This window comes from Clinocottus analis, unplaced genomic scaffold, assembly GCF_023055335.1.
Source record: "Clinocottus analis isolate CAN_PGR_092001 unplaced genomic scaffold, fCliAna1.0.p SCAF_16, whole genome shotgun sequence".
Taxonomy (NCBI): Eukaryota; Metazoa; Chordata; class Actinopteri; order Perciformes; family Cottidae; genus Clinocottus; species Clinocottus analis.
In genome coordinates this window covers 69,528-84,626 of record NW_027175887.1, presented here as the reverse complement: position 1 = coordinate 84,626, position 15,099 = coordinate 69,528, and the positions used below count along the sequence as shown (strand labels likewise).

At 44.2% G+C, this 15,099-nt stretch overlaps 1 protein-coding gene across 1 annotated transcript in view; it reads right to left on the bottom strand.

The window, feature by feature from the left end:
• Positions 1–15,099, bottom strand: part of bcl2l12 (BCL2 like 12) — a 33,543-nt gene that overhangs the window by 10,851 nt on the left and 7,593 nt on the right. Inside the window, exons 6-7 of the mRNA XM_068579307.1 lie at positions 13,641–13,717; positions 12,888–13,151 (exon numbers count right to left, since the gene is read on the bottom strand). Of these exons, the coding sequence (XP_068435408.1) occupies positions 12,888–13,151; positions 13,641–13,717 (341 nt within the window). The remainder of the gene's footprint in view (positions 1–12,887; positions 13,152–13,640; positions 13,718–15,099) is intronic.

The window sequence follows — 15,099 nt, the reverse complement described above, 5'->3', positions numbered from 1 at the left end:
CGGAGGGGGAAGAATCTGTGCATGTTTTGTCCTTTTCAGATGATGGGCAGGGATACTGGGGCACACCGCTACTGGACGGAAAGGCAGTACGGATGCAAGTGGACACAGGAGCAACTGTATCCTTGGTGTCTGAGGTTGTATACAGGGAGAAACTAAATCACCTCACACCACGGCCCACGAAGATCAAGCTGAGAACGTACACTGGTGAGCCGATACCAGTGAGAGGAGTCGTGACTGTAATGGTGAAGCTAAACAAACAGAAGGTAAAGCTACCACTCTTCATTGTGGAGGGCAGTCAGCCAGCGTTGTTAGGACGCACATGGCTGCAAAAGATCAAATTAAACTGGCAGGAAATTCATATGGTGGCAAAAGTTAAGGACATAAACCTACAAGGAATATTGACAAAACATGCTGAAGTGTTCAAGGGGGAACTTGGTAGTATGAAGGACATTACAGTTAAATTGACAGTGAAACCGAACAGCAAGCCAAAATGCTTTAAGGCCAGGCCTGTTCCATACGCCATAAAGCCGAAAGTTGAAGCCGAACTGGATAAACTAGTTAAGAGTGAAGTACTGGACCCAGTAAGTGTTAGTGAATGGGCTACCCCAGTTGTTCCAGTGATGAAGAAAGACGGATCCGTCAGACTTTGCGGCGACTTCAAAGTCACTGTAAACCCTGTCTTGACAGCTGAACAATATCCATTGCCCCTCATTGACGATCTGTTTGCTGGTTTAGCTGGAGGACAGAAATTCAGTAAGATAGACTTATGTCAGGCTTATCTTCAGATGCATGTTGATAAAGAGTCACAAGAACTGTTAACCATAGTGACTCACAAAGGACTGTTCAGGTACCGGAGGCTTCCTTTTGGGATCACCTCAGCCCCGGCCCTGTTCCAGAGGGCTATGGACCAGATACTGAGTGGGCTCACTGGTGTCCAGTGTTACCTTGATGACCTTCTCATCACAGGAAAAGACGAACAGGAGCACCTGAGAAACCTTGACGCCGCACTACAAAGACTGGAGGAGTACGGACTGCGGGTCCGAACGGACAAATGTGAGTTTTTCCAGTCTTCAGTTGAGTACCTGGGCCACATTATCGACGGTGCTGGACTACACAAGGCACCATCGAAGGTAAAAGCTGTTGAGGAAGCTCCACCCCCACAAAATGTGAGTCAGCTGCGATCATTCTTGGGACTACTGACGTACTACGCAAAGTTTGTGCCGAATCTATCGAACATGCTAAAGCCACTGCATGAACTTTTGAACAAAACCACACAGTGGAAGTGGTCAGATAGCTGTGAGGAAGCTTTTAAGAAAGCTCAAAGAGCCTTAGTCCATTCCGAAGCCCTCACCCACTTCAACCCTGACTTACCATTGCAGTTAGCGTGTGACGCATCACCTTATGGTGTTGGTGCTGTGATCTCACACATAATGCCATCAGGTGAAGAGAGGGCCATTGCTTTCGCATCAAGGACTTTGAGCAAGGCAGAGAGCAGTTATGCACAGATAGAGCGAGAAGCACTCTCTATAATCTTCGGAGTAAAGAGATTCCATCAGTTTCTGTTCGGAAAATGATTTACACTGCTGACAGACCACAGACCCCTCACTTCCATTTTTGGTCCACACACAGGAATTCCATCGCTCGCCGCCAATCGCATGCAGCGATGGGCTTTACTGTTGTCTGCACACCAGTATGACATCAAGTACAGAAGAGCGGAGCAGCACTGTAATGCAGACGACCTCTCAAGGATTCCCTTACCTGTCCTGCACACAAAGCACTCAGAGGCAAAAATCTTCTACTTCAAGGATGTGAGTAACGCCCCAGTTACCTCAGCCCATGTGAAGAAGTTCACCCGCACCCGTTAGAGGTCATGGACATTGTCACTCATGGGAGAGTAGGAGAGCTGTCAGACAGCCTAAAGCCTTACCTGGTGAGGAGGAACGAGCTCACGGTTCAGGCTTGATGTTTGTTATGGGGTTTTCGGGTCATCATTCCGCCGCCACTGAGGAACAGGTGCTCGAGGAACTCCATTCAGGGCACTGTGGCATGGTGCGAATGAAAGAGATTGCGCGCAGCTACTTTTGGTGGCCAGGCTTAGACGCAGCTATCGAAGACAAGGCCAAGTCATGTTCTGCATGTCAAAAGATGAGAAACATGCCTCAGCTAGCGCCACTACACCCGTGGGACTTTGCAGGTCCACTGGAGGATCGTATGTTCTTGGTCGTAGTTGACGCACACAGCAAATGGCCAGAGGTCGCCATAATGAAGAGCACTTCATCAGAAAGAACCATCGAAGAGCTACGATCCATCTTCAGTCGTTTTGGATTGCCCATGCAACTAGTTAGCGATAACGGCCCGCAACTAGTGTCTGAAGAGTTCCAGTCATTCATGGAAGCAAATGGAATCCAGCACATCAAGTCAGCTCCCTATCATCCCGCCACGAACGGCCTCGCGGAAAGATTTGTGCAGACAATGAAGCAAGCTCTCAAATCATCACAAGGAAACGGATCGCTAAACAAGCGCCTAAGCGCTTTCTTGCTGACCTACAGAAACACCCCTCATGCTACAACCAAAGTGGCCCCAGCGTCAGCCATGATGAAAAGACAGTTGCTCACACGACTCGACCTTCTGAGACCACGGAAGACTAAGCAGATTGTACAGACACAGCAAAGAGCACAGGTAGAGAGACGGAGCAAAGCAAAAGACAGGAGCTTCAGACCTGGAGAGAGAGTTCTTGCTCGAAACTACTGTAAAGGTCCAAAGTGGATACAGGCCACAGTTGTCGCACAAACAGGCCCTGTGTCCTACACAGTGTTAACATCGGAGGACATCGTCTGGAGGAGACACGTGGATCAACTGTTGCCAGGAACCAACCTCAGTGATGATTCCGACCAAATGGCAAACACAGAACAGCTTCTGGAGCCATGCCAGGGGTTTGAGCCATCATTGCTGCAGCAACCGGAAAACAGGGCAGGGGTCCCCGACTCACCGGAACCTGTGGGTGTGCCTACTCAGGGTACTGAGACACCCCCGTCTGGGCATACCCCATCACCACTCCGACTCAGAGACAGTGGGACTGTAGACTTGTCAGTAGGTCGTCATTACCCCACAAGAGAACGACGACCCCCTAAAAGGTTGAACCTGTAGTCTAGAGACTAACCTCCAGCAGCGGGGCAGAATACACCCCAGGGTTAAGTCTGGGAATTGAGGCAGTCTACCCTCTTTCCCTAGTTCAGAAATGGTTACTGTGTTAAATAGTTAAAGGTATTTTTTGACATTGTTTAAGTAAAGGGGGCGGTTAAAAATAAATAAAAATTTTAAAATAAATAAATAAATAATAATAATCAGTACAGTGAATATTACTTTTACTTATGGAGATTTAAAAGTAAAGGGGGAGGAATGTTGTGTATTGTTCTCCTATTGTGTATTGTATATGTGTTCCCTTCGGGGCATCCGTAGTGCCCCACTGTTGACCCGACTTGCATGCTGGGTATTTATGTCCGAAGCCATACTAAGTAAAGAGGAATGTACGTTTAACGGAATCACTGTGTCATGTCAGTCATTACTAGTGATACGAGCAAAGAGGGCGCTACATAACAGTACTCTTCACATATCCAGAAAGGCACACAGTTTCCTCCCAGAATGACTTTCTGCTCTGTCAATTTTAACTGTCCTTCTGTGTGTTTGTGGGGACAGGACAGTGGCCTTTATTAGGGGGTTTTGGTGGGCCAGCAAGTGGCAGAACTCTCATGAACTATAATACTATTATTTACAATGCCAACATATTATTTCCAAAGAAGTGAAATGCCAGTCAAAGTGTCTCCCCTGATTCTTGCTAACTTATTAAGGTTTATTTATTTATATTTATTAATTAATGTTCTTCTAATGTTATTATGTCATGTGTTTACATCATATAACACTGTAAATAGGAATTAAAAGACTGTAAATAATAATATCTATCACTGGCTTTTATTTTGACATGAAAATAATCGTCTCTCTTTTCTGGTTTTTGGTTTCAGACGCCAAAAACGGAAAACGGAAGTGGTTTTCCAGTTTTTGGTTTGAAACGGAAAACGAAGAAACAGTGTTTTTTCGGTCCGTGTACTTTGCGGCCAACGGATTTTCGTTTTGAAATGAGAAAAACAAAATTGGGAAACGAGCTGTTTCCCGATTTCCGTTTAGAAATAGGAAAACAAAAAATGGAAAATTACCCATTTTCTGTTTTTTTGTTTTGATAAGAGAAAACGGAAAACGAAAAACTACTCATTATCTGATTTTCTTTGATGTGCTTAATCATCACTCCGTGGACTCACCATCATCGTGGTCGGGTGCAGTGCAGCCCGGGCGGCAGACCAGGTGGAAGACCTGGGCGAGCCGATCGCTGGCAGCATGGACTAGCTCTAGGGACGTGGAAAGTCACCTCGCTAGCGGGGAAAGAGCCGGAGCTGGTGTAGGAGGTGGAGCGGTACAAGCTCGATATAGTTGGGCTCACTTCCACGCACAGCAAGGGCTCTGGAACCAAGCTCCTGGAGAAGGGTTGGACTTTGTCCTTTTCTGGAGTTGCTCAGGGTGAGAGGCGCCAGGCGGGAGTGGGGATACTCACGAGCCCCCGGCTGAGCGCCGCTATGTTGGAGTTTTTTCCAGTGAGCGAGAGGGTCGCCTCCCTGCGCCTGCGGGTTGCGGGGAGTAAGGCTCTGACTGTTGTTTGTGCACCGAACAGCAGCTCGGAGTATCCGGCCTTCTTGGAGTCGGTTGGAGGGGTCCTGGAGAGGGCGCCTCCTGCTGACTCTATAGTTCTCCTGGGAGACTTCAACGGTCACGTGGGTAATGACAGTGAAACTTGGCGGGTGGTGATTGGGAGGAACGGCTTGCCCGATTTGAACCCGAACGGTGTTCTGCTGTTGGACTTCTGTGCTAGCCACGGTTTGGCCATCACAAACACTATGTTCGAGCATAAGGTGGTTCATAAGTGTACTTGGTATCAGAACACCTTAGGCCAAAGATCAATGATCGACTTTGTAATCGTATCATCTGATCTGCGGCCGTATGTCTTAGACACTCAGGTGAAGAGAGGAGCAGAGCTGTCAACTGATCACCACCTGGTGGTGAGTTGGATCAGATGGCGGGGGAGACGGCTGGAAAGACCTGGCAAGCCCAAACGTGTTGTGAGGGTGAACTGGGAACGTCTGGCTGAGGATCGTGTCCGGAAGGTCTTCAACTCACACCTCCGGAAGAACTTTTCACGAATCCCGAGGGAGGTTGGGGACATGGAATCCGAGTGGACCTTGTTCAAAGCCTCTATTGTGGAAGCGGCCGCCAGGAGTTGTGGTCGGAAGGTCGTTGGTGCCTGTCGCGGCGGTAACCCGAGAACCCGGTGGTGGTCACCGGGGGTGAGGGAAGCCGTCAAGCTGAAGGAGGCCTTTCGGGCCTGGTTGGCCCAGGGGTCTCCTGAAGCAGCTGACGGGTACCGGCAGGCTAAGAGGGCTGCAGCTGCGGCGGTTGCGGATGCTAAAACTCGGGCATGGGAAGAGTTCGGCGAGGCCATGAGGAAGGACTTTCGGTTGGCCTCAAAGAGGTTCTGGCAAACCATCCGGTGGATCAGAAAGGGAAAGCAGGGCCTACCCCAGGGCCTACCCCAGGCTGTTCTCAGCAGGGGGAGGGGAACTGCTGACTCGGACTGGGGACATCGTCGGACGGTGGAAAGAGCACTTTGAGGACCTCCTAGACCCGGCCAACATGTCCACGGGGGAGGTGGCAGCGCCTGAAGACCTTGGGGTGGGTGCACCCATATCCCTGGCAGAGGTCACTAAGGTAGTTAAAGAGCTCCTTGGTGGCAAGGCGCCGGGGGTGGATGAAATCCGCCCGGAGATGCTGAAAGCGCTGGACATTGCTGGGCTGTCTTGGCTGACACGCCTTTTCAGTGTCGCATGGGGGTCGGGAACAGTGCCCATGGACTGGCAGACTGGGGTGGTGGTTCCCATCTTCAAGAAGGGGGACCGGAGAGTGTGCTCGAACTATCGTGGTATCACACTGCTCAGCCTCCCGGGAAAAGCTTATGCCAGGGTGCTGAAAAGGAGGCTCCGACCGCTTGTCGAACCTCGGATTCAAGAGGAGCAGTGTGGATTCCGTCCCGGTCGTGGAACAGTGGACCAGCTCTTTACCCTTGCGGGACTACTGGAGGGGTCTTGGGAGTTTGCCCAACCAGTCTACATGTGCTTTGTGGATTTGGAGAAAGCTTTCGACCAGGGCCCTCGGGGGGTTCTGTGGGGGGTGCTGCGGGAGTATGGGGTGCCGGATCCGTTGGCACGGGCTATCCGGTCTCTGTACGCCTGCAGTAGGAGTTGTGTCCGTAGCCTTGGTATTAAGTCGGACACGTTCCCGGTGGGTGTTGGCCTCCGCCAGGGCTGCTCTTTATCACCGGTCCTGTTGGTGACTTTCACGGACAGGATATCTAGGCGCAGCCGGGGGGGAGGGGGGGGGGGGGGGAAGGAAATCCGGTTCGGGGGCCTCGAGATTGCCTCTCTGCTGTTTGCAAATGATGTGGTCCTGTTTGCTTCCTCGGACCGTGACCTCCAGCATTCGCTGGGGCGTTTTGCAGCCGAGTGTGAAGCGGCAGGGATGAGAGTTAGCGCCTCCAAATCCGAGGCCATGGTTCTCTGCTGGAAACCAGTGGATTGCTCCCTCAAGGTGGGGACAAAATGCCTGCCCCAAGCGAAGGAGTTCAAGTACCTCTGGGTCTTGTTCACGAGTGAGGGTAAGGTGGAGCGGGAGATCGACAGGCGGATCGGTGCGGCTGCAGCAGTAAAACAGGCGCTGTACCGGTCCGTCTTGGTGAAGAGGGAGCTGAGTCGGAAGGTGAAGCTCTCCATTTACTGGTCGCTCTACGTTCCAACCCCCACCTATGGTCACGAACTCTGGGTTGTGACCGAAAGAACGAGGTCGCGGATACAAGCGGCCGAAATGAGCTTCCTCCGTAGGGTGGCCGGGCTCAGCCTTAGAGATAGGGTAAGGAGCTCGGACATCAGGAGGGAGCTTGGAGTCGAGCCGCTACTCCTTCGTATCGAAAGAAGTCAGCTGAGGTGGTTCGGGCATCTAATCGGATGCCTCCTGGACGCCTCCCATTAGAGGTTTTCCAGGCACATCCAACTGGGATGAGGCCCCAGGGAAGACCCAGGACACGCTGGAGGGATTATATCTCCCAGCTGGCCTGGGAACGTCTCGGGGTCCCCCAGAACGAGCTGGAAAATGTTGTGGGTGAGAGGGAAGCCTGGGTCTGTCTGCTGGGTGTGCTGCCACCGCGACCCGACCCCAGATAAGCGGCGGAAAATGGATGGATGGATGGTGCTTAAACATGATAATCGGGAATTAAAATACTGCGTGTAAATCTTCATTCTCAATTTCTCGTAGGTTTTTGTGTTGTGACCCGGAAGTTGCTCACACAAGCTTGACAGTCACATTCACGTCAGCAGAGGGCGCGCTGCGTAGGTTTTGTGTTGTGACCCGAAAGCTATCCGTAGTTGGCGGTGTATTTAATTTGGTGTCAGACATCCATGAGTCGCACCTCAATAGAATGGCATTGCACGAATATGCATGTTTTTATTTCAGAACACCGAATGAATGGCATATCTTGTGGTGATATCACCACTGTGTTATGTACCAAGTTTGCGACGACACAGGGTTTTTCAGAGAGGAATGTGCGGAGGTGATGCTGCAACCCTGTCTCCGACAAGTTATGTTCCCCAAGAACTAAAACGCATCTTCAATTACGTTGACTAGACACATATTTTCTCCCTGATTAAGTCTGAGCTTCAGATATTACAAATACGTTGATGATACGCGTATATGTTGCTTATACACATATTTTAGTTGTATTGTTTTTTTACAAATACGTTTATAATCGTGTGTTTGTGTTATTGTTTTCTTTCTTTCCCGCTGAATTTAAGCATATATAACTCTGGAGAAAAAAAGGGACGTAAGGCTGGTAATGGGCCGGTCTGAAGACCTCTTGGCCGGAGGTGCCGGTAACGGCCCCGTCGCGCTGCGTCGGGTCCGGTCTTCTCTGTTTGTGAATGCAGCAGCCCAAAGTGGGTGATTGAACTCGATCTTGTGCAGTAAACCACTGCAGTGAACTCAGCAGACACTCGGATCATCTCCCTGGTCAAATCAGCTGCATCTGACACTGACGTGAAACATATTCCATCTTAACTGTACTGGCCATACAGAAATGTTGTAATATGTCAAACACAAATGTGTTGGTACAGTTTAGATGTTTATTTGTGGTCAGAAATGTTCTGAACAAATCCATATCAGTCACTACTTTCAAACCGGATGTTGTGTCCCGTAGCTCTTTCCGCTCGTTTGAATATGTTTCATGCCATTCATTTGGTGTTCTGAAATAAAACCTGCATATTTGTGCAATGCTATTCTCTTGAGGTGCGTCTCATGGATGTCTGACATCAAATGAAATACACCGTAAACTACTGATAGCTTCTGGGTCACAACACAAAAACCTACGCAAAATTGAGAAACAAGATTTCCACGCAGTATTTTAATTCTCGATGTCCATGTTTAAGCACAACAAAGAAATTCTATAACGGGTCGTTTTCTGTTTTCTATTATCAAAACAAAAAAAACGGAAAATGGATTATTTCCCATTTTTTGTTTTCATATTTCTAAACGGAAATCGGGAAACGAGCTGTTTCCTGACTTTGATTTTCTCATTTCAAAACGAAAATCCGTTGGCCGCTAAATTAACGGACCTTTTTCCATCCTAGGTTTCCGTGTTTTCGAATGAACAATAAAACAAACAAACAAAACGTACACGGACCCTTAGCGCTCTTTGACCAATCACATCTCACCTTTGTCTTTCACTATGGCTCTTTTTTTCCGTTTGTCTTCTCTCTCTCCGCTGGTTAAACACGGTGACGCTGTCTACTCACTCTGAGTGAGAAATTCTGTATTTCCTGTTCAAATACATCAGAGATGAGAGGTGAGGCACAGACAAGCAGAGCCTCCCTCCAGATTACGCAATCACTCACAAACTGGATTGAGCGCATTCAAATGACGCGTGCCTGTTCCCATTTCTGTGTATGTTTCCAATATGATGGTTGAGGACACTTTTATTATACGTCTTAATTTCGATGATGGTAATTTATTTCACGTATGTGTGTTATATTTATGTCTTATTGATCTGAACTCTAAAAGTGTGTAAAAGAAAAAAAAACAACTCCACGACCACAACAAGAAATGAGACACTAGAGTGTAGCTGACAGCTGTCATTTCTCGCCCTAAAAATGGAAAATTTGTTTTTTAAACTAAGACATTTTTCAAAGCTGGACTTTTAGTCAACACTTCCCGGCACACATTGTATTTCTCACGCTGAAAAAAAACTCCACGCTATTTAATGTGCCGCAGCGCGCAAACATGACCTGGTCGCACTGCCCTCAGGATGGAGGAATCAAGCACGTCACCCCCGTGAGGAGCCACTCATTAGCTTATCAGCTCGCCAAGACAGCTTTTTGACTTCATCTACAGGGGCCATGTCTTAGGGATCAGTTGCTTCTGTCTTCCTCCCCTCCTTGACCAATCGTGTTTAACAATGAGGTTCGGACCGCCCCAGCTCATTTATATATAAGAACACAGAAATACAGGCATAAATAAATGAAGAAATCCATATGGACACATTAATACAGACATAAATAAATTAAAAAATACAGAAATGTAGAAATAGATGTATTTAATGATGTCTTGTTTAGGAATAACTTCTATTCATACATTTGTGTACTATTTATTTATTCAAGCTTTTATTCATTCCTGTATTTATTCATGCATTTATTCATACTCAAATCATTTTCTGTCCTCCATACAGTTCAACATGTGAACTAATGGGATACCAGGGATCGAACAGGCTACCCCATGGTTATAGGACAACAACTCATCCCCCTGAGCTAGTCAAGTCACTTGAAAACTCATTTAATTGTCACATAATGAACGTTGACAAACGCATTTTGATCGCAGAGTGTGCGACATATAGCACCGGGAAATTCTGAGTTACAAATGAACGCCCCATGACCTAGCTTCCTGCAAAAGTGACGTTAAACCAGGTTGTGTTGAAATGTGCAGTGCATGTTAAGAGACATATTTACTGAAAAAGAGGACGAGGCGTCCTCTTTTTCACAAACTCAAATCTGGTCACCGGAGTGTTAGTACAACATACATAGTCAATTTTACTTGCTTATAACAAGTTCATTTACTTGATATTTTGAAGGCAATCGGTTTGCAGTTAGTCCAACATAAATAAATGTGTTATTTGGAATACATACTATATTTCACTTAAAGTAATTTAGTTGTTCGAGATAGTAATTTTAAGTAAGCTATACTCGTCAAAAGTACATCTTGAGTAAAGTTTTAAGTACTCCTCACTTATTATTGTTAGTTACTTAAACTAAAGTGTAAGTATACTACACTAAATAAACATGTTAGTACAACCTATAATACATCGTCAACTTACTTGCCTGTAACGAGTTCCTTTACTGGATTTTTTTTAAGGCAATCGGTATGCAAGCTTTTTTTGAGTATGGTTAACTTATCGGCTTTTACAGTGCACCTTGTGCAAAAAATAATACTTGGCAAAAGAAATACTTATTTTGTGGCTGCAAATAACCTAGTTTGCAATGAATATATTTTCAAGATAATATAAAATAACGTTCACCCTGTGCAAAACAAATTGAGTGCAGATATGTAGGCATCACGTTGAATCAGTTTAGTGGCTATTAGTGGCTGCAGTGAACTGCTTTCCTCTACAAATATTTTTAAAAAGAGGGTTGTAGATTTGATATGGCCACCCTCAATTCATGCTCAATGTTGAGCTTAGATCTGTATTCTGTTTTGAGAGACGCAACAGCAGAAAAGACCCCACGAGGCTTTTAGCAAAATGCCAAGAATCGTCGAGTCGCGTATGTGCAAGCGTAACCTGTTAACGACGTAACATAAAGTACAGGCATTTTGCCATGTATTCATTAATGACATTTTATGCCTTTGTACTTTTGTACAATGTAAAGTTATCCTGTTCATGGGGAGAGTGCCGTTCTGAAACCACAAGGTTCATCAGCGGTTCATCCCTGGTCTACCCATAGTTTTATGTTGAAGTGTCCTTGAACAAGACTGACACAGTGCTTCACACAATTTAAAAAGAAATAGGAATTCTAGGATGAATTTCCTCCTTCAAATGATGCATGTAACCAATTGTTTTTATCTTATAAAATATCTCAATATGTTAACAGTATCTCTGCAAAGTTTGACTTTAATTAAGTGAAGTTCAATATTGTTAGAATTTATTTTGGTGCACATTTTGTGAACTGCTGTGAGTCAAAATGCCCTTACTTTCTCCCTCGACCTTGAATGCATCTGGTTCCACAACAGAGGGCCTCTGCTCAAGCAGATGCACCGTTACAGACCAAGCAAGTTTTGGAATATCGTTTCATCTATAATTAAGTAAAAACCTGAGTTTTCTGGCTGGAAAAAATGCAATGTGGTTTATATCTTACTGAGGCTTTGCCTGACAAGGGATTTGGCAGTATTGGCGGATTCTGTAGGTGGTAAGCTTTCCGGAAGGGTACGCTAATCATGTGTGGCGTCAAGCTAGGGATATGAAAATTGATATAGATAGAGAGATAGATATACATTGCCCGGCCAAAAAAAAAGTCGCCACCTGGATTTAACTACTACTGCCTACTGTACTAGCCTGTGGGGGCAGTGCTATGATCTATGGTTGCTGCAGTTGGTCAGGTCTATTTTCAGCAACGACCAGGTTCAGCAATGATCAGGTTATTCCAGCAATGGATTTTTTCTTCCCTGATGACACGGACATATTCCAAGATGACAATGCCAGGATTCATTGGGCTCAAATTGTGAAAGAGTGGTTCAGGGAGCATGATAAATCATTTTCACACATGGAGTCCAGACCTTAACCCCAATGAGAATCTTTGGGATGTGCCGGAGAAGGCTTTGCGCAGCGGTCAGACTCTACCATCATCAATACAAGATCTTGGTGAGAAATGAATGCAACAATAGATGGAAATAAATCTTGTGATATTGCAAAACTTATTGAAACAATGCCACAGCAAATGCGTGCCATAATCAAAGCTAAAGGCGGTCCAACAAAATATTAGTGTGTAACCTTGTTTTTGGAGGTGACGTTTTTTGGCAGTGTATATTTATACTTTATATATCCCCAAGGGGAAATTTGTTGTTAGAGTAGCACCCAATAATATTAATAATTAATATATATATATATATATATATATATATATATATATATGTACATATACATATATGTACATATATATATGTACATATATATATACATATATATATGTACATATATATATATATACATATATGTACATATATATGTACATATATATATATATATATATATATATATATATATATGTACATATATATATATATGTACATATATATGTACATATATGTATATATATTATTATTATTAATATTATTGGGTGCTACTCTAACAACAATATATATATATATATATATATATATATATATATATATATATATATATATATATATATATATATATAATATTTCCATTACTTGGCGAGCTCTCTCGAGTCACTTTCGAGTCTTCGAGGCATATTTATGGTCCTATGTATATATGGTTGAACTGTGTTATAAAAATGCAAAATAGGCTTTTATAATCTTGTAAGGCCAGGCTGTGCAGTTTTAGACTTTAAACATCCCACCCTGAGTATTTTTCATGCAGGTTTGGGCAATTATTTGATACTTGGACCTTAAGTGAAGACTAGACTCTTCATGAGATAAGTTGGAAGTAAAGAAAGAAGGAAAAAAAGATCACTCACCCATCCTCCATGGCTCTTGACCCAGGGGGCAAAGCTCTCCATATAGCACTCGGCATAGCCTTGCATGCGCTGGGCTCCTGTGGCTGTAACTATGCGCCGTGACACCTCCATAGTGACAGCCATGCGGCGCAGCGTTGGACTAGCCGTTGGCAGCTGGGCAGGTGTTCCGGATACCAGGCTGCTGCTGAAAGTGTCTAGAAGTTTTGAAAACGATGCATAGGAAAGTCTGGCCAAGCTGGAGCGTAGGAAGGGGTCCGACTCGATCTGTCAAAAGAGCATCAAGGAGTGCCAGTTTATGATACATGAATCTGTACCTGTATGGCGCTATCAGAACTAAGTAATATTCTTACATATTCATACACCGTAGGTACAGCTACAGGAGCAATTTGGGCTTAAGTGTCCTCTGATTGAAGGATGACCTTGCTCACCACTGACCCACAGTTGCACAGTTTACACATGCGAGCAGATGGACATGCATGCGAGGAAACTCAGTCGTATAGTCCTCGATCTTCATGGCTTGTTGTTGTTTCTATCGAATATTAGGCACGTTTATTTCATCATGCTCGCTGGCAAAGTATAACTCCTGAGCAACAAAACCCAACTATGTCCACAAGTTTACCGATGTTACTTCACAGAATTAATGGGTACAAAATCCTCTAAATGTAAAGACTAATCTTAACACAAAGGGCTGCCAATATTTTAAAAGTGGATAATAATGCAGCTTTAAACACTTTATGACAAACCACATCCTACCTTAACGTTGATAGAATCTCCCTCCAAAGACAGCACCTCAGCAAGCTGTTGCACCACTGTCTCTTTATCACACACTGCTAAAAGAAAAGATACAACACCTTTACAGGCAAAGTAGTTCCTGAGACTCTCAGTTTGTATATTTTTAAAATCTGAACTAGCATTTGGACCATAGACTAGTTCAGAAAATAAAAAAAAAGAAAAAACACTCAGAAATCAGCCTGCGGCTACAGGGACCATTTAGAAGACAAAATACAAACCTGGTAGTCTGGTTTGGATAATAGATCAATGAGAGTATTCTGGCCATAGGAGTTATTTAGATGGAAACACTGCCCCTTACTGGTATGTAATTCACTATAAACTAAGCTTTACAAAAGTGCAAGGAACACATGTTTATCCACATCCATACACTGTGTTGTTATTGCCAATGCATAATCTCTCTAAAAACATACATATATGTAGTTATTTTGAAGAGGATGTTTTTTCCAACATGTTTTACACTAAATGTTTAAATACAATACAATACAATAAACTTTATTGTCCCACTCGGGAAATTTGTCTTGGACTCTCTGCGGTGCGTCACAAATGCCGTAAGTTACATAAAAACACACAATATATCCCCAGCCAAACAACAATTGCAGTATTGCACACGTCCCATAACAAACAAATACATACACCTCATAAAAATACATGCTAAAAAAATAATGTCTTTGGTGATGTTGTTGCGTATTATGCGTTTATTTAGTGACCTCATTTATATCTTTATTTTTTTTTAATCTGTATGTACACTGAAATTTTCCAATAAAGTCCTTCAAACCTCGATGCTGTGGTGATTGCTGTCTGAGCTATGAAGGGGTAGTAGAAAATCAGACAGTCTTTAACTTCTGTAACAGTTTCTAATGTTGGATGACTTAGCCTGCACTCAGGCGCTAAAAATAATCCAATCAGGGTGCAGAGAGCTTGGGCTCTGCTTGGCTGCATGTAGTGCAGAGCAGAGCTTTCCTTTCACCTCTCCCTCGTCCTCCTGATCTAACAACAGGTGAGGAAGGTGTGTGTGAAGCTAAACCCTATCCCTGCCCATTTTTTGAGCGGTCCAATCAAATGCAGTATTGTGGCTTGCAACTGACACTACACACCATTACAGTGTTTAATATATATATATATATATATATATATATATATATATATATATATATATATATATATATATATATATATATATATATATAACATAACATAACTATTTTGATATAAATATATTTGATATATTTATATCAAAATATAAGCATTTGAGATGGATAACCAACAACAAATATATTGGCTTACTATACCTCATATCTCATTCTTAGACGGACTATAGCCAACATCCATGCTCTGCTATTATCAATCATAAAAATGTACTGTACTAGGAAGTTTATGCATACATCCTTTTGGATTTGAATTATATAAATGTGTCTCAAAC